This window comes from Lepidochelys olivacea (assembly GCF_965140295.1).
Source record: "Lepidochelys olivacea isolate rLepOli2 genome assembly, chromosome: 1".
NCBI lineage: Eukaryota > Metazoa > Chordata > Testudines > Cheloniidae > Lepidochelys > Lepidochelys olivacea.
In genome coordinates this window covers 44,819,567-44,837,876 of record NC_140411.1, presented here as the reverse complement: position 1 = coordinate 44,837,876, position 18,310 = coordinate 44,819,567, and the positions used below count along the sequence as shown (strand labels likewise).

The following is an 18,310-nucleotide window of genomic DNA, read 5'->3' as shown; positions in this document are numbered from 1 at the left end:
TCACTGGATGACTGGGACTTAGGAACAAGGATTAACCCCAAGATGGAACTGGTCTCTTCTTATGGTCTGAAGTCCCTCTCATTGATTGTTCAAGGAGGTATAAATTTATCCCTGGATTTTCTTGTCTTGGTCAAAAAGGAAGTGTATCCATGCCACAGCCTGGAACATGGCCCCCACCAAGACAAAAAAAAAGACAGCGGCTCTGGCCATCTGTAAGTGAATGAGCCTCACAGATGGCCATGGTCTGAAGCCCGAGGGCTCTGAATCTGCCACTGTACGCAAAACGTGGAGAGAAAAAAGTTAGTTACTCCCCCCCTCCACCCCTTTTTTGGCAATAGTGCAGTAAAACAAAAAAGTGGGGGAATTTGAAGAGACTAGCTAACTAAAAGAAGCAAATTTCGCTAAGAGGTAGCAGGTAGTCACCGCTTGTTCCAACTCATTGCTGGGGCAGTAAGAAGAAACTGAGGAATGGTTGCTGCTGCTCTGCCCTTTATGCTCTCAGATGTGGGGCAAGAGGACATGCATGGTACAGGGATGGCCTAACAGATATCACTATTTCAAAGCTCTGATCTTGTGCACATCAGGTGCATACACGCATGAAGTAGGACCCACATGGACACAACTGAAGAAGAAAACTTGATACAATATTGCATGAAATGTAAATAAGACAAAGATACTGCATTACTCTATATATTGTTGTATGGGTAAAAAGTTGTCTAATTATTAAGCAATGTATTTTTTAAAAAGAAAAAAGGAGTGAGGGAAGGTTGCTAGTGGGACCCAGAAAGGATCAACATTCTAAGACAGTGTAAACTCTACAAGTAAAAAATTGGACATGAGATAGATCAAAAATTTGGAATTATATGTGAATCCTAGAGATGGGCAGATTAGAAAGAAAATTTATGGTAACACATCTAACGGAAGAGGAGTCAGATCTAAACTCAAGAGCTGCAATAATGGCACATACATGCTCCCCTAGATCCAAACCACCTTACTGACTGTCAGATTAAAGAAAAAGCTGCAGATACAAAATACAATTCTTATTACCTAGGACAATAACAAGGTTCTACAAAACAATGGTCTCAGTGTTGAAGTACTGCACACAGTGCCTGGGGAAGAGGACTGACTTAAATTACAGATTGTATTTTTTTTTTAAATAAGTGTATCCAAGCCCCGTTACTCCATAAAGTACATCTATACTGTAAAATCACATTCAAGCCAGAGGCCATCTGACACAAGCAAGGATTAAATGTATTTATAAATTATCAAAGTTATCTGGAAATTTGATTTCCATAATCTCTTCAAATTAAAACACATCACAAATCTAGACAATATCGTTTAAGTGATTCATAAATTTCCTTATCGATATCCCAATTCAGAAAAGCTTCTGAACACATGCTTAAAGTTAGGTATATGTTTCAGTTCCTTGCCGAATCAGAGTTTTAATGAACACTGCCACTTTGGAACACAAAACTTTAAAGTACTGCATGCCTTAAACCTTTTATACCATTCATTTAAAAACGTTTAATACTAGAGGAACAAAGTTGCTTATGAAGAACATTAAGCAAGTTTTGCACTTTGTAGTACTTCAACGAAAAAAACGGTTACTAACCTTCCATAATATTTGTTTTTGTGAGATGTATTGCACATGTCCATTCCATGTGTGAGCACGCACTGAACATGCTCACTGGAAGTTTCTCCCTCAGTGGTACCCACCGGGGCAGCTCAAACGCCCTCTGGTGCCATGCACCTATAGTGCCATTATAAAACACCCAGTCAACTCTGCACTCTCTCAGTTAGTTCTTTCTTGAAAACTCTGATGCTGAAGGACGTGCTGACACATGTCGGACTCTGATGTGGAATGGACATGTGCAACACATGTTGAAGAGCAACAGTTACAGAAGGTTAGTAACTGTTTTTCCTCTTTGAGTGATTGTACATGTGCATTCCAGTCTAGGTGACTCAAGCAGTTGAACAGGTGGAGGGATCAGAATTCATGGACATACTGACTGCAGGACAGCTCAACCAAATTTGGCATCATCTCTGGACTGCTGAGTGATGGTATAATGGGAGGAGAATGTGTGCACCGATAACCGGTTCACTGCTTTACAAATATCCTGAGTAGGGATCCGTGCTAGGAATACTGTTGCTGATGCTTGCGACCTTGTGGAATGAGCAGTCAGGTTAGCTGGTGACAGAACACCTGCCTGGTCATAACAAGTATGAATGTATGAGGTGATCCAGGACGGAATTGTCTCTGAAGAGACTGGGAGACTCTTCATCATATTAGATACAGCTGCAAATGGTTAGGTAAATTATTGGAACAGTTTAGTCCTTTCTATGTAGAAAGCTACATAGAGCATCTAACATCTAATGAGTGAAGGTGTGGTCCCTCCCTATTTGCATGCGGCTTTGGGTAAAAGACAGGTAGGTAGGTAGATTGCCTGATTGCTGTGAAATTGCTAACCCACTTTTGGAAGGAAACCGGGTGAGGACGTAAATACACCTTATTTTTAAAGTAGACTGTGTACGGAGGTTCTGAGGTGAGGAAACGGAGCTCCAAGAACCTTCTGGCTGAAGCGATGGCCACCAAGAAAATCACTTTCCAGGAGAGGTATAATAAAGAGCAAGTTACCCAAGATTCAAACTGTGGTCCCATAAGCTTTGATAGATCAAGTCAAGTCCCATGGAAGAACGGGCTAGCCCCTCTTACTTGAGGATATAACCTTTGTAGGCCCTTGAGGAATCAGACATATCATCTGAAAAAATAGACCAGTTATCCACCCAAGAGTGGAAAGCTGATGTTTCTGCAAGGTGAATCTTGACAGAGGAAATAGCTAAGCCTTGCTGCTTCAGGTATAATAGAGAGTCATCCTTACAAGAAATTCCTGAGTGTGTGGGTGAAGCTCTACATTGGGATGTCCAGACAGAGAACCGCTTCCACTTTGAAAAGTAAGTATCCCTGGTGGAGCTCTTTCTACTACCTAATAGGACCTGATGAACTTGCTCTGAGCAAGCCTGCTCCCTGGGATTTAGCCATGGAGCTTTCAGGCTGTTAGGTGAAGGGAGCTCAGATTCAGATGGAGCAGCAGACTGTTGTCCTTAGAGATCAGGTCCAGGTGTAACGTAAGTGGGATTGGGGTTGCCACTGAGAGGCCTAGCAGAGTGGAGAATCAGCATTGACAGGGCCATGCTGGGGCTATCAGAAGAACGCAGGCCTGGTCTCAGGTGATCTTTAGCAGTACTCTATACACGAGCAGGATAGGGGGAAAAGCATAATAAAGATGTCCTATCCATGGTATTAAAAAGGCATCCATGACAGAACCTGGGCTGTGACCTCGCCAGGAGCAGCACTGGTGACACTTTCTGTTGTACCAGGTTGCAAATAGATCTATCTGGGGAGTCCTCCACTGCTGGAAAATGTCCCTCACCATATCTGGGCGAAAGGACCAGTCGTGGCGACTGGAAAAAGTCCTGCTGAGGCGCTCTGTCAGGTCTTTTTGCGTTCCCAGAAGGTACGAGGCCACAAGATTGATTGAGTGGGCTGTGCAAAATTCCCATAGCTAAATCGCTTCCTGACATAGGACGGAAGAGCAAGCACCTCCTTGCCTGTTGAGATAAAACAGGGCTGCAGTGCTGTCCATAAGAACAAACAAGTTTCTGCCCATAATGTGTCAGGAAGGCCTAACAGGCCAGGTGAACTGCTCTGCATTTCCTGACACTGATGAGGAGTGAAAGTTCCTCCAAAGACCAAAGGCTGTATAAAGAGAACACCCGCACAAACAGTGAGCGGATCCAACCACCAATTGAGGGAGATGAGGACCCACTGAGGTACTATTAGTTCAAAGTCCAGATGGTAGCGGTTTGGTGGGTACATTGAGCCATGTCTGGAGGGGCATGAGGTGCAGCCTTGCCTGTTGTGCCACATATGTGCACAAGGCCATGTGACCTCAGACAATTTTGGGCTGTTGTGACTGATATGATCCTTGAGGTGAATTATCAGGGATGTGATTGTCTGGAAAGACCCTCTGGGAGGTAGGCTCTGGCCTGAGTACAGTCGAACCCCGCTACAATAAACTCTATCCTCTGCGCTGGAGCAAAGGTAGATTTCTTTACATTTATAAGGTCTTGGGCCTTGAACGTCAACTGCATAATCTGAATGCTGGACACTTCCAGAGCCCTGGACCTGCCCTTGACTAGCCAGTGGTCTAGATAAGGTTAGACCTGCTCCCCTAACCTCCTCAGAAAGTCTGTCACTACCACCAGACATTTTGTAAACATCTGTGTAGCTGCAGACAGGCCGAATGGGAGGGTAGTGAGTGGTTCACTACGAATCTGAGGAACCTTCTGACATGTTGGTATATCGATATATGAAAAAAGGCATCTCTTAAATTGAGGGCAGCATACCAGTCCCTGGGATCTAGGAAGGGGATAAGGGATGTCAGGGATGGTCTAGATAATACTTAATTCTGCCTTAAGAGCAGGGGACTGGACAGGAAGACCTCTCCAGGTCCCTTCCAGTCCTACAATTCTATGAACTATGTATAAATATAAGAAAAAGACGACCACTGAGAGAACTTGTCAAAGCAAGGATAGCCGTCCCAGTGACCATCACAGGTGGTAAGAAGGAACTGATAGGGCAGGGGGCTAGCTGGGAGCTTTATATCGGCGCTATAGGCGTGCAGCAACAGAGGATGGTTGAGCAACCCCAACGAGTACTACTGAGGGAAAAATTTCCAGCAACTGTGCTTGGGGCATGTACACTCCTAGGGTGGAATGCACATGTGCAATCATTCAAAGAACTTGACATTTTTATCATTAATATATGAAAAATTAGTAAATAACTTATTTTTGGCTTAATGTAGTTCAAGCATCAGGAACCTGTAAGAAAATTTAATGATTATAAAAGTAAAAATATTTGAGCATTATATAAAAATATGCATTTGTTACTAAACACAAAAAATGCTAGAGTTCCAGTTTTGTAATATGCAGATTCTACTAACAGAAATGACATGCACTTTACCAGGATGTTATGCATTCATGAGCATTAGCCACCCAAATCAAGCAAACATTTATTTCCATTTTGTAATGTGCTGTTTTAAACTAAAGCATTCTTTAGACCTCATTTGAAAGACGAATCATCCTAAACTAACAAAGAAAAAGCATGGATGCTACACACTAGAAGTCAAAATTAATGCAGTCCTTATTTGATGTAATACATAAATGAATATGAGCCAGAGGAGTCCACAGGAAAAATCAACAACATTATTTCAGCGTTACTGAAAACCCCTGGTTTTTAGAAACAGCTGTAATTAGAAAAACAAAAGTAAAAACAAATAAAAATACTACCATAAACCAATCCTGGAAGGCAGACATCTACTCTAATTTTCTAGAAAGCAAAAGCTATGATAAATATATGTTCTAATAACTAAAGCTAATTACAAAATTAGATATGGGTGCCAAATGAAAGTCAGATTTCAAATACCCAAAGTTTGGGAGTAATGGGTCCAAGCTTCTACATCTATTTTATCACTAACAAAAAGAATGGAATGAGTAATAAGTAGGAAGTTGCCAAACTGACAGCGGTATGAAATAAAAAATGTATTCAAATGTTGAACTATATGAGAGGCCTCAGAATGAGACAAGTTTTCAAAATAAAATCCTTAATTTATATATGGGAATTATGAAAGTACGAACTGACAACTGCATATATAATTTGCCTTTCTGCATACAAAATGTAGGGATTTAGTTTTGCAAAGGTATCCTTAAAGTTTAGTTATTGTAAGGTAAATTCTGACTCAAAAAAAAGTAAGAGCTTCTAACTATTGGTGAATTAAGTAGGACACATTTAGAAAACAACAAAACTTAAAATAACCTTAAGAAGTCTACCTTTCCCTTGTATTCAAATAGCGAGCCGTGTCTCCTGTGCCTCAAACTACATCTGATCTGATTTTTTTTTTTAAAAAACTAAATTATTAGTAAAACAGGAGCTATCATTTATTGAAATCAGCAGTTTCCACTTAGGGAGACAGCATCCAAAAAGGGATATTTTAGGGGTTGTATTTTTCCCCTCTAAAAATCAATTTAGTTTAAAGTAAATATTTCTTTAGTTAAAACAACATTTTTCAACAGTTTTACTGTAAAGGCAACTTTAAGCATACACATGATCTTGTTTCCAATTAGTTTTTTTTAAAGTGAAACCTGCAGTTGGATTATGCATTTGTACTTCTAAGACGAATTTAATTTAGACAAAAGCAAACCTGCACTAAGACTTCCTGAGGGTTTATTTGTAGTTCCAAATCCGAACGATGGTGTGCCCGTGGCAGTGCTTCCAAAAGCAGAGCTACTTCCAAATCCTAGTGGAATAGTAGTAAAGACATGCAACAACATAAAAAACTGGTAACATAGAACACTGCAATTTAAAATTTATAGTTTTTAGACAATAATTTAAAAGCATATTTAATCCTAAGAATTATTTTCAGTAAATCTATTTCACTACTCAAAGTACCCTGCTCTAAATGCAGCACTAACTAAATTCTGCAAAATACAACCCCTGCCCCCACCTCCAGCAATGCTCAAACAGAAAAGCGGCTGAGAATCTTAGAAAACTATTAGTAGTTTCATCTAAAAACAACATACTGAATGGTAAGTATTAAGCTATAAACAATGACTGCAATTAAATGGAAATGTCTGTAGTCATAGTCACATTATTCTATAGCTATTAAAATACAAAAAGGGTGATTTCAATGACATCATGTCACTCCACCACCAACAGGTTAAAAACTAAGCAAATTCAGACTTAAATTACATGACTAGGGTAGGAATTGTAGCTCCAGTAACCTTAAGACTTGTCTACATGACAACAATTTCCCCATTTTAACTAAAGGTGTTATTTAAAACCAAATTTAGTTAAATGAGTGCCAAAGGCTGCATGGACACCTTCACTTTAGTTTAAACCCTGTTTATTTCAATTCAGTTTAAATTGGTTAGGGATCAGTTTAAGCTAATTCAAAATAAGCCACACTTTAATTGCAACTTTCTCATGTAGACAAAACTTTAGCTGAGATGAAAAGTATGAGGTAAAAATCTCTAATAATTAAGACAAAGTATCTGGCACTCTTAGGGGTAAATCACTGTAATAGGAAAACAAATACATGAAATTAGTTTGGTCACCTGGCTCTGATAACTTTATAACTATTAAATTCGTATGAATTAGGATTTCATCAGAACCACTCAGAAATACATCCTTGCAGGAAAAGGGCAGCCATCTTTTACTCTATAGTTATGTAATCTCAAGGAACAATTTGATTTAGTAGTTCTGAGATGTTTATATTTTGAGACTAGACTGCTCAAAATTTGCTTAGAATGTAAGATTTTTGAAATACTGGTCACTATTAACATATACAAGGAAAAGTAAGCACATGTTTGAGGAAGAGGCTATGGGAGAGGAATGATTAAAAATACATTCAGTAGCTTTAACTGATTCTTTTTAAAAGAGAACAGTGTTCAAACTTGTTAAATTATACCCTTATTTTCAAGCTTTGGTTAAAATGTTATGAAAAATATTAACATTTTTAGCAGAACTGTAAAATCTACTAGTCTTCATTTACAAATATGAATTTGAAGTTTTATAACTGTAGTAATTCAGGACATGTAAAGTTCCAAAATACTGATTCTATAGACCAGAGGACTTTGCCTTCGTACCAGAGAAATCTCTCTATTTTACAGGTGAACAAATGCCACATAGTGTATGAGTGTAAGATTGCTCAGTGGAGCAACATTTCCCAGTTTTTGCCCAATCCAGTTATAAATGGGTTATCAGATAGGTGTTAGTACCATTAGTACAGGAATGTTGTTTCAATTAATAAAGAAGCAGGCATCTACACTCCAGGAATACTAACTACACATGCAACTGTTAAGACTAACTTGTGAATATGACCAGTAAGAATTTTGCAAGCGAAGAACGTAATTTGGAGAATGTGTGTCTAATAACCCATTATGAATACACTACTTGATTTATGTATTAAATTTTCTGAATCCTTGAAGTATGCACTTTGTCCATTTGTTTCCAGGAGCCCCATTTCTGGAGGCTTTTTCTTTCCTCTCCCTCCTGTATTAAGTGCTCTTTGTTATTCTTCACCATATGTCATAAATCCGTATGTAGCAGAATAAATTACAAACCCAAGCAAAAGGAGTTAAGGATTTTACAAGATATTATACAATTATGGCAAAAAAGTTCTAAAAAAAATTGCCTTCTTAAGCAAAGTGCTACTAAAGAAAGCTCAAAAATTAAGGCTTCAAGATCTAGCTAGTAGTTAACTCCTATTTACTTGCTAGGACAAGTTTATGTAACTTGCATCAGCAAAATGTCTAAAAGAATGTATCTGAATAAACTGTAGTTTACAAGGTGTTTGAAGGAGGGACCAGGCCTTCCCTTTGTGTTTGTACAGCACCTAACATGCTATGGGGGCTACTCAAAACAAGTAATGTAAATATATACTTCTTTTAGTCCACCCATGAAGATTAGTAATTTTTCCTGTTATAGAAACACACAATATCTACTTCCATAGATTGTCAAATTTACCATTTGGCTGATGAGGACCATTCTGGAATTTATAAATAATGTAACTAATTCCAAAGATAAGTAAAGTTGTTAATGTTAAATGGCTCATCATTTTAAAGATTATCTCAAACTACTGTAAATACACTGCACCACACAAGATTAACAGTAAGTGAATTTTAATATCTATATAGTTCTGTGAAGTTTACATGTGGATAGTCACTTTTCAGTTCACCTGTTGATGATAATCCTATGTTTCAAGTGAGAAAACAATCTTTTTCACATCACCACCTGCTCTTTAAGGCACAGCTCCTCTCCTGGAGGTTCTCCTACTCCCTCGTCAGTCAAAAAAATTTTGATTTAAACAAAAGAATTTTCCTCATTTTCAGAAGTTGTGAGGTTTAATAGCTTGACAAAAAGGATTCTGGATCTCAGCATTGAGAGGCAAACATTTTACAGAGCTGTCTTCTGTACTGGAAAGCTATTTAGCAGAACATAATTATGCTTTGACAAACAGGTTCCCAGAACAAGTGCAAATTAGACAGTTTTCCAGTACAGTTTCTTATTAAATCCTTGAACTGATAAACAAGCTGAAATGTGTTTTAGGAGTTAGAACTTAATTGTACACAGGAGAAGTTTCTTAATTAGGTTAACATACATTTTTCTGGCTACTATTTGAAATCCAAATGTGATTGTCTTTAAGACTGTGGGTACCTACTTTTAAAGCCTTTAGTAAACGATAAATAAATTCAAGTCCTAATTACAAAATAATTGGTACTTTCCTGGTTTCAAAAATGCAACCCCAACATGCTTATATTATGCCCATCTCCCGTGCATCTTTGGGTTCACTAAAAATGTCAACACTAGATTTAACCTTTGTGATTTATCTTACTCTCGCTCTACAATGCAGATTACTTTTTCCCTCCAAGTGCCTTACTTTTACCAAACTGAAGATTTACTTCTGAAATGGATCATCCTCTTAGTGAAGTTTAAAGTTTGTAATAAATTCAGATGTATTGTATAATAATTCAATGAAACATTAGAAAAGTTAAAGTGTACCTCCAAGGTTTGAAGAACCTAAGCCACTTGATTGCAAGCCAGTGCCAATACCTGAGCCGAATGGCGTTCCAAAACTAACTCCCAGAGATGGCTGTGGCCCTGGTATAAAAAAAAAAAATGAAAACAAACTTGCCTTACTCTTTCACGATAAAGAGATCCTTTATGTAATTATTTGATAAAAGTGAACATTATTGCTTTTAACAATTCCATTAAAGTCCCCAAAACTTTACCTCTTCAAAATTCTTCCCCAAACTGCCTCTATCTCCACCTGGTAAATCTAAGAAAATACTGAACACAATGTAAGGTGAAGCTACTTAAAACTAGCTAGTTACAACATATAGTGAAGTATTTTTATTACAAATTCAGTCTAACTTTATAAACCTGTTTTAATAATTTATTAAAATCTTTTAAGAACTACACTTAAATGTGACACTATTTTGACACACAGTCTATTGAAAGCAGAGGGAGAATCTTTTTAAAAATCATTAACACTTTAATAGTTAGTATCAAGTTCCAATTAAAAGAAGAGACCTGACACTAACATGACTAAAAACCATTGTGTTACCAATAGCCAATATATTTAATAACTAGAAACCTTCAAAGCTACTCATTTGAGTATTTTTCCAAATTTAAACAAACATTAAGTAGATAAAAAACAAGACAATGACTTTATTTTATTAAATTTATTGTTCATTTTAAAGCAAGTCAATTACACAACATGACAATTCAAACTTTTTCCACACAAAATAACTGAGTTCTGTTAAGCTTTGCTACATTACACCATTCCAACCACCTGTTTAAATAAACATTTACAAAGGCACAATTTTGTGTACCTTAACTAATTAGATACATTCAAAATTTCAAATTCAGAAGTTTGTCCCATCACTTAAAATTTTTTAGAGACAGCAATTACCCTGCATGGTCACATTAAAATGCAGGATTGTCAAAAACCCATTTTCAGTCTGCCAAGCTTAAATTTATAGCCTTAGTTTGTTTTTCTTGTGGAGAATAGAATCACCTTGCTAGCCTCTCCTGTTACTAACACGGTACAAAAAATCTAAAAGTAATTAATGCTGATAAATAATTTATGAAAATGATTCAACAGTTTTCACAGTACAATCTTCATATTCCTGTCTTTTTCAAACACAGTCATCAGTGCATTAGTTAGAAAGTTGAAGGAGTTGTCAAGATAAAATACAGTGCCTACCTCTTAACCCAAGTTAAGTACATTCTTATAATTTAAAAAGGCAATACTGTAAGCCATATGGTCACCAGCATACATACACAGAATGCAGTGTACATGGTAATGTCTTTGCCAACAATGTTGGAACAAATAAGATCTTGCAGTCATTTTATTTTTAGTTATCTTTTGGTTCTTACTCAGAATTTTCGCCTTACTTGTTAAAGTTTCTATAACCAGCAATTTTCATCTAAAGCAAACTAAAATAAAAAAAGCTAGTGGTAGTATTTTGAATACAAATTATTTGGTTCTTGACATTGAGAAACTCAAATGGTGACTCAACTAGTGTTTGAATTAAGTAGAAGGCACTGTATTTATTAAGTGGTAACACTTTTGCAAGGAACACAACAAAGCCCTTAAATGATCCAATGCAGAATGAGGTCTGTGTACTCAAAATAGTGTTAAACTAAAATTTATAAGGGCAACTAAAGCTGTGAATTTGCAGTCTGCAATTAAGTAGTTATTTGGGAAGTTAAGTTCTGTCATTGTTCCAGGTAAGTAGTATGCACCGTATTTCATACCAGCTGACGCCCTTAAAGTATTTTTCTACAATAAAAGTGATGGATTAACCTCAAACTAATTTGTTTACATCCAGTTTATTTTAAATATTGAAATATCTACCTAGCAGCTCCTTTAGAAATGTTTTCAGTACAAAGGAAATTAAAAAAACAAAAAACAAGTCAGTTAGACCTCTAAAACTAAAAAACAGAAAAGCGTCCAGTTCCTTCTCAATTTTCTACCTTAATAGGAGGCACTGTTGGCGGAAGACCTTAGAATAGAATGAAGACACCAGAGTCCTCCAAGACATGCTTGTTTTTAAATGTAACATGCTTTTTAGATCAGTAAAACGGTATTATCCTAAAACACCTATATTCAAGTTATATAAAACAGGATTTTTCATTCCTAAAGCTGACAAGCTTTTCATTGAACAGGCCTGTGATATATTTGTTCATTTTGTACCATAAAATTCTGAAGGCATTGTCATAATTTATAAACCTATTAGTTAAACATACATAATTTTCAATAGCAAAAGACTAGTGATAAAGATCCTCCATGCCAAAAGTACCAGCAAACATTGTCACCTTTGGCTATTATAAGTTATGAGACAAATCCTTAAAACAATAATTTTAACAATATTTTAAAACCTGCTATTTTTTGCCCTGAAGAGCATTTTTAGTTTAATAAATAAGACTCACTACTACGAACCCAGTTAGACATTAGGTCAACAAGATTCCCTACCAAAGTGATACCATAGTTTAAATTTATGTGACATTTTACAGAGTTCATCACATAATTGGTTCAAACACAAGACCAAGTTTAGTGTCACAATTCAGATTTCATTCTGAGAGTAATACACTGAAATTTTACCTATGTCAAGGTCAAATTATACAATAAAGTTCTAAGTGCTGTAAAGATTTTATTAAAGTATCCCATTCTCACTTAAATTTCATGTTGAGAAGTCAAAACGTAGCTAATATCTTAATCATGTTTTGACTTTAGTTTTCCCCCCCAGCTAAATCAAGAATAATTAAATGTTTTGGGAGAATGAAGGGAAGTATTACTTTGGTTAAGCGAACTTAGCCTTACCAGCAGAATGTTAGATCAGTTCCATCCTACTGCATGTAAGGCTGTAATGACACTAGGCTTTTTATTTTCTCTTCGCGTTTCTCACAATTACTACTGACACCAGTAGCACTAAGCGTAGTAGCCACTACTACTGCCACCAGTAGCACTAAGCCCCCTGGCATTTTAAACTACCCTCTTGTTAAAGACTGCTCATTGCAGGTCTAAATGAGAGGGTAGTAAGAGCACTTGCTGCTGATCTAGCTAGTACAACTAGCACTCCACCAACAGTAATGCTGCACTAAGAGCAACAGTGTGAAATTAAGAGAAAAGTTTAGTGCAGACATGGCTTAAGTGTAGTTTTAACAATGCTTGTTAAAACTTGACTTCTGAATGTGAACTAAAAAATAAATTACCGTCTCTGCCTTCCTTCAGAGAAGGATGAGTAGCTTGCTAAATCTAAATTAACTTTAAGGAATAGCCTTATACCATGTAAACATCAAATATATTTTTAGACACAAGAACAAAAGCCCCTACTCTTGATATTTAGAGTACTGTGTGTTACTATTTTTTTTTTTGCCAAACTTTAAAAGCCCAGATTAATTTTCTTGTTTTAGAAAAGTCTTTATGAAGAGATCATGGGGAAGAACAGATTGTATGTGAGAGAGATACCTAGACAAACACTTGTCATGGCCTCCTCTCATCCCTTATATTCCTGCTCTTTTGGGCTCTGATTTTGCAAATATTTAAGCACTTGCTTAACTTTATGCACTGTAAGTCGTCACTGAAGTCAATGAGATTACTCACAATGTGTAAAGTTAAGTGAATGCTTAAGTCTTTGCAAGATTTGAACCTTATTGCAGTAGAAGGCCAAATGGCATCTTTTCCTCTGCTATTTCCTCCGCTAAACAGACAGTGGTCCAAACATCTATCACCTCAGTGGCTTACAGCCAAGTCCTCTATAGGGTGTTTTATGGGGAGACTGAATAGTCTGACCCCATTAGTGGTAACCTTAAGTCACTGCCACTTATTCTTTTTTGGTGGCATACATGAAAAAGGTTGGTTGCCTGAGTCCATCTGCATCAGAGATCATGATCACATTTATAGTTGGCATACTTGTTGGCACTTCTGAGATACCCAACAAAATATGAGCAGAGACTTTATTACTAACCGCAAAAAAAGTTACTGAGGGTATCTCAAGATATAAACAGCCGTATCCTATGGAGGTTGGAACAGCTCAACTTTTCAATTCTCTCACCCATACTGCTGAAAGGACATTCATGCTGAAAAAGTTCTATCAGTGACATTACTTTATTGATGTGATAGCTCAGTTAGCAGTTCTTTTGTCTCTGGAGCCGAGAAAGGAAATTCAAACCCTTCACCAGAGGTTATGAGGACCCATGACTAGGACATCTTAAGTAGTGTGACAATTAATCCTCTAATGACTAATGAAAGGATTTTAAAAGACAAGAAAACGGTGAGTGGAGAGGTGCAGTTTTTGGTAACTATTAGGGCTGCAGAATCTACGCATCCCTCTCTATATAAAAAAACATGAGAGAAGATCTAGAGTCAGTTCAGATTGTTACATGCTTAAAAGAAGTTTACTGTATAGGTCAATGCATCTAGAGAATAATTCCACAATTTTTAGTTATAGTCATCAGTAGAAACACTCTTGGTGGATTACAGTTGAGATTTAGATGTAATCTATATTTATCATTATTTCTCTTTTGTTGTGATCCATGTATTCTGGTTTACATGTAATTGGACCTGGTTCCTCACTCTTCATAGGGGCCAGGGCTGGAAGTATATAAAGCTTTCTACTTACAGAGATAAGGGAGGGAGTGCCTCATTACTTGAGAGCAATCCTTACAGATGATTTTTGAATGACTCTCTGGGCAAAGCCATATATTCCTCTGCTTGGCCAGATGCCAGCACTGAAGGCATTGTGGGCAAAGAAAGCAAAGGTGGAGCACAAAGAAGGGGATAAGAAGCTGAGGTGATTAGCGCATCTAGGATAAAGAACATTTCAGGAGGAAATCAAATGGTAAAATAGAGGTATATCCCAAAATTTGCAAACTGGGTGTCTGAAGTTCGACACCTAAATCTACGTTCAGGCTCCTTAACAAAAGTGCATGATTTTTAAAAAAGGACTGTGCATCTGCCATTAACATGGTTGGATTTTTCAAGGGTGACAATGCGAGGTGCACAGTCCCTTTGAAAAAAAATCAGGCCACTTCTATCAAGATGCCTATCTTCAGGCACCCAGCTTTGAAAATTTTGGTTAATATGACCAGGAGTTCATTTTGACCATGTCAATTAAGACAGCCTAAACGGCTTCTCTTCCTGTCCAGTCGTCTCACCTCACGTGTACATTGGGCCAAACACACCCACCCACCCACCTTTGATATGTTTCACACACACACACACACACGCTTTTTCTGTTCTTGTTCAGTCACAACAGCAAATGGCTTGTTAGCAACTGTTTTAGTACCATCCTTCTAAAGAAATTAGAAAAACAAGAAACAATGGGCCAAGCATTCTTTCCTTCTACTCTACATACTTAAGCTCCACTATCCTCTGTTTTGTAGCATATTTCAATTTACAATTTCAAAGTGCTATATAAAAATGCATCATTCATTTTACATACGAAAAATGTAATATGCATTTGGATTCATTCCTCCCTCCCCCCAATTTGAAAATCGTTATTATACAACCATACAATTTTGGAAAGATGCTATATTACTCATATTCAGAGATGTCATTTAAGAATGAAGACTCACATTCCAAGGGGTAATTAGAGGAATACAGTAAATATCACTCATACAAATAAATTCACAAGATTAAATATCTGGTATATAATTATTGCTAAGTCTACCCTGCATTTTCTATTAGCTATGTATTGATAACTTACAATTTTTTGATTTTTAAGCTAACACAAAGGAAGACCTTATATAAAAGTTTACACAAATTGACTATTGTTGTAACACTAGTAATCTATAACTTGAATGCATTCAGACCTGTAGCAGGCTGTTGCTGCTGAGAAAGTGTGGCAGCCATGGCAACGGCTGCTGCATTTGGTATGTTGCTGAAAGGGGTTGGTCCAGTAATAACACGTGGGGCACTCTGCCATTTCTTAGCTTCTACTCGTCTTGCCTCAAACACATCCATAGCATCTCCCAGAAAGGTTTTTCTGTAGCCAAGGTATTGGTCTTTGAGCATCTGAAAGAGAAGGAGTGGGAAGTCATTTTAGTTCAGTACATCTCAGGTAGAACTGAACAGTTTAGTCATGGGGCAAGTTACCAGTTAAATACATTTTAATATAATTAAAGAAACATTTTTCATATTAGTTTACGGGTGTTAAACTCATGATTTGGAGGACTGAATTAATTTTCTATTTAGGACTACATTACCAGCAATCTGGAGCTAACCACTTATGTCAACGAAAAGGCTTTCACACAGATCGAGGCCAAATCCTCAACTGGTGTAAATCCATATAGCTTGCTCCACTTGATTTACATCAGTAGAGGATTTGGTCCCACGTAGAATATAATCTGTATGTAGTAACAAAACTTAAAGTATCTTATTTTGGCATTCAGTATCATTGAGTGGGAAAATATACTGAACTTCAAAACCCACTATTGCTGCCCTTTGCTTTCTTTGTTTTTCTCCCTCTTACTTATGTCTTTCCTTCTTTCTGTACTGAAGGAAATACAGCATCTCCCATTTCCCAGTCCTGTTGGGATTCACTCCCACCCTTACCCCATTTCATCTGCTCAAGCGATCAATAGAACCTTGCACGGATACAAAAAGGTGTATCCGCGATCTGCAAAAATGGTCTGTGGGTATCCTTGTCAGATATCGGTGGATTTGCCGGACTCTAAACAGCTCCATAGGTCACTTTGCAGCAGTGATGCAGGACTGTATCAAACTCCCAACTGCCCCTCACCCCTGGTCCCACTTCTCCCCATAGACCTCCTGCCTTGCTGCCCGCTCTGCCCCTGCTGCACCTCCTTCCTGGCTCTGGGCAGGGAGGCTACAATTCTGGGTCTTTCTATACAGTGCTGCCCTCCCCGTGGAGGGCTCAGACAACCCTACGCCTCACCCTCTAATGCACACAGCCATTGCCGCCAGCTTGTTTAAAGAACAACCCCACCCTTAAAATGGTGCTTGGCTCACTCTCTATTGGGAGTTGTAGTTTACCTTCTCCCTTCAAGCAAGCTGGGGACAACTCCCAGAATGCCCAGCACGCTGCTGCGTGATTCAGAGAACTGAGCTAGAACTTGCAGGCTGGGTGACAGCTGCTCTGTTCGGGTGAGTGCGTGCTTCAGAGCTCTGTGTAGATACAAAATTTGTATCCGCATTCACGCTGTGATCTGCAAAAACGGTCTGTGGGTATCCGTATCTGGATACAAAGAGGATACCCGCAGATTTGGAGGGCTCTAGTGATCAGCAACTAAGCTGCTGGTCTCTCCCTCATGGACTAGAGAAAAATGGCTCCTGAGCAGACCAGCTTCTGCCCTTTTAAATCTTTTAGCCCCTCCTTTATCACGTCACATCCCTGCCAGATTTCCCACATGAGCACAAATCCTTGCCACCTGATTTCATTGCCATGGCACCATCGCCCTTGACAAAGGAGTTCTCCTGATATGAGGAGCTAGTCTATTAAGCAATGATGTTTCATTGAAGAGCACTTCAGCACAATGACTATTTTGTTATGCTTTTACCACCGGCCTCTGGAATCTCAACCCAACATGTAGGCAAACAGATCACAGAGTAGGCAAAAGGCTGCACACTCAAACTGGAATTTACAGCCCGGCACGTGACTTCAAAACTTCAGAGAATTTCATAAGTTGTACAGACATAGCCCCAAACACAACAAGGATATGTGAAATTTGAGGAACTTACACAATGTGAGAATTGTCTTAATGTAGACTTCTCATTCTTACCCACAAAAAGATTTTTAGATCCATAGAAAATAGGCCATATTGCACACTTTTTTTTTTTTTGGTGCGTGCAGAGGCTGTACTAGAGCCCTCCTTAAAGAAGCCACTGAATCTAAACCAGCAATGAACCCAGAATGCTGTTTTCACCAGAACACTCAAGGGCTATTTTGCAAAATTACTATATAACTGGAAATCTGTATTTCCCCCCGATTCTGCTCACATTCAAATGACTAACTCATATTTGCTTGAATTGTCAAAAAAGACTCATTGTGCAAAGTATAGAAAATGTCAGCCCCCAAAATTTCAGAAAGTTACAAGCAATTGAAAAGACAGAAGAATAAATGGGAAATATTATGCAACCTTAAATACAGTGGTCACAGCTTCTGCCACTTTTATTATAAACAGTTTAAGCCAGCCTATCTCACTGCTTGAGCAAGAAATGTTCCAGCTCTCACATCAGCGAATGAACTTTTTATGTAGCAGCATCACTTTAAAAAGCTTAAATGAATAGTTTAAATCAACTCTGTTTAAAAACAGAAAGGAGAAGCGTGATAGAAATGTTGACATGAGTAATGGCCTGCAGTGTTTTTGGTTATGAAATACATCTGAAAACATAATCTTGAAGTATAACCTACCTTTACATTTTCATGTATTGATTGAAGCTGTGCAGCTAGAGCGACAAATGTTTGATAGATTTTCTGCATAGCCATAGACAAATCTGTAACACATGTGTATCAGCAAATAAATTCATAGTCTTACTGCTATATTGAGACAAATTAATTAATTTAGTATTTATACTGCAACAAGGGTAAAACAACCAGCTCTATGATGTAACTTGCTGCAAACCTACAAAGAAAAAAAATAAAGCACTATATTTCCTGTAAAACAAAAGTATCCGTGCGGGAGTAAGGGAATATTCTCTATTTAAAGAGGAGTCTGGACTTA

The 18,310-nt window shown here is 37.7% G+C and overlaps 1 protein-coding gene across 1 annotated transcript in view; it reads right to left on the bottom strand.

The window, feature by feature from the left end:
- Positions 1–18,310, bottom strand: part of NUP58 (nucleoporin 58) — a 50,000-nt gene that overhangs the window by 7,688 nt on the left and 24,002 nt on the right. The window contains exons 12-15 of the mRNA XM_084646977.1: positions 18,001–18,083; positions 15,440–15,641; positions 9,620–9,718; positions 6,261–6,356 (exon numbers count right to left, since the gene is read on the bottom strand). Of these exons, the coding sequence (XP_084503103.1) occupies positions 6,261–6,356; positions 9,620–9,718; positions 15,440–15,641; positions 18,001–18,083 (480 nt within the window). The remainder of the gene's footprint in view (positions 1–6,260; positions 6,357–9,619; positions 9,719–15,439; positions 15,642–18,000; positions 18,084–18,310) is intronic.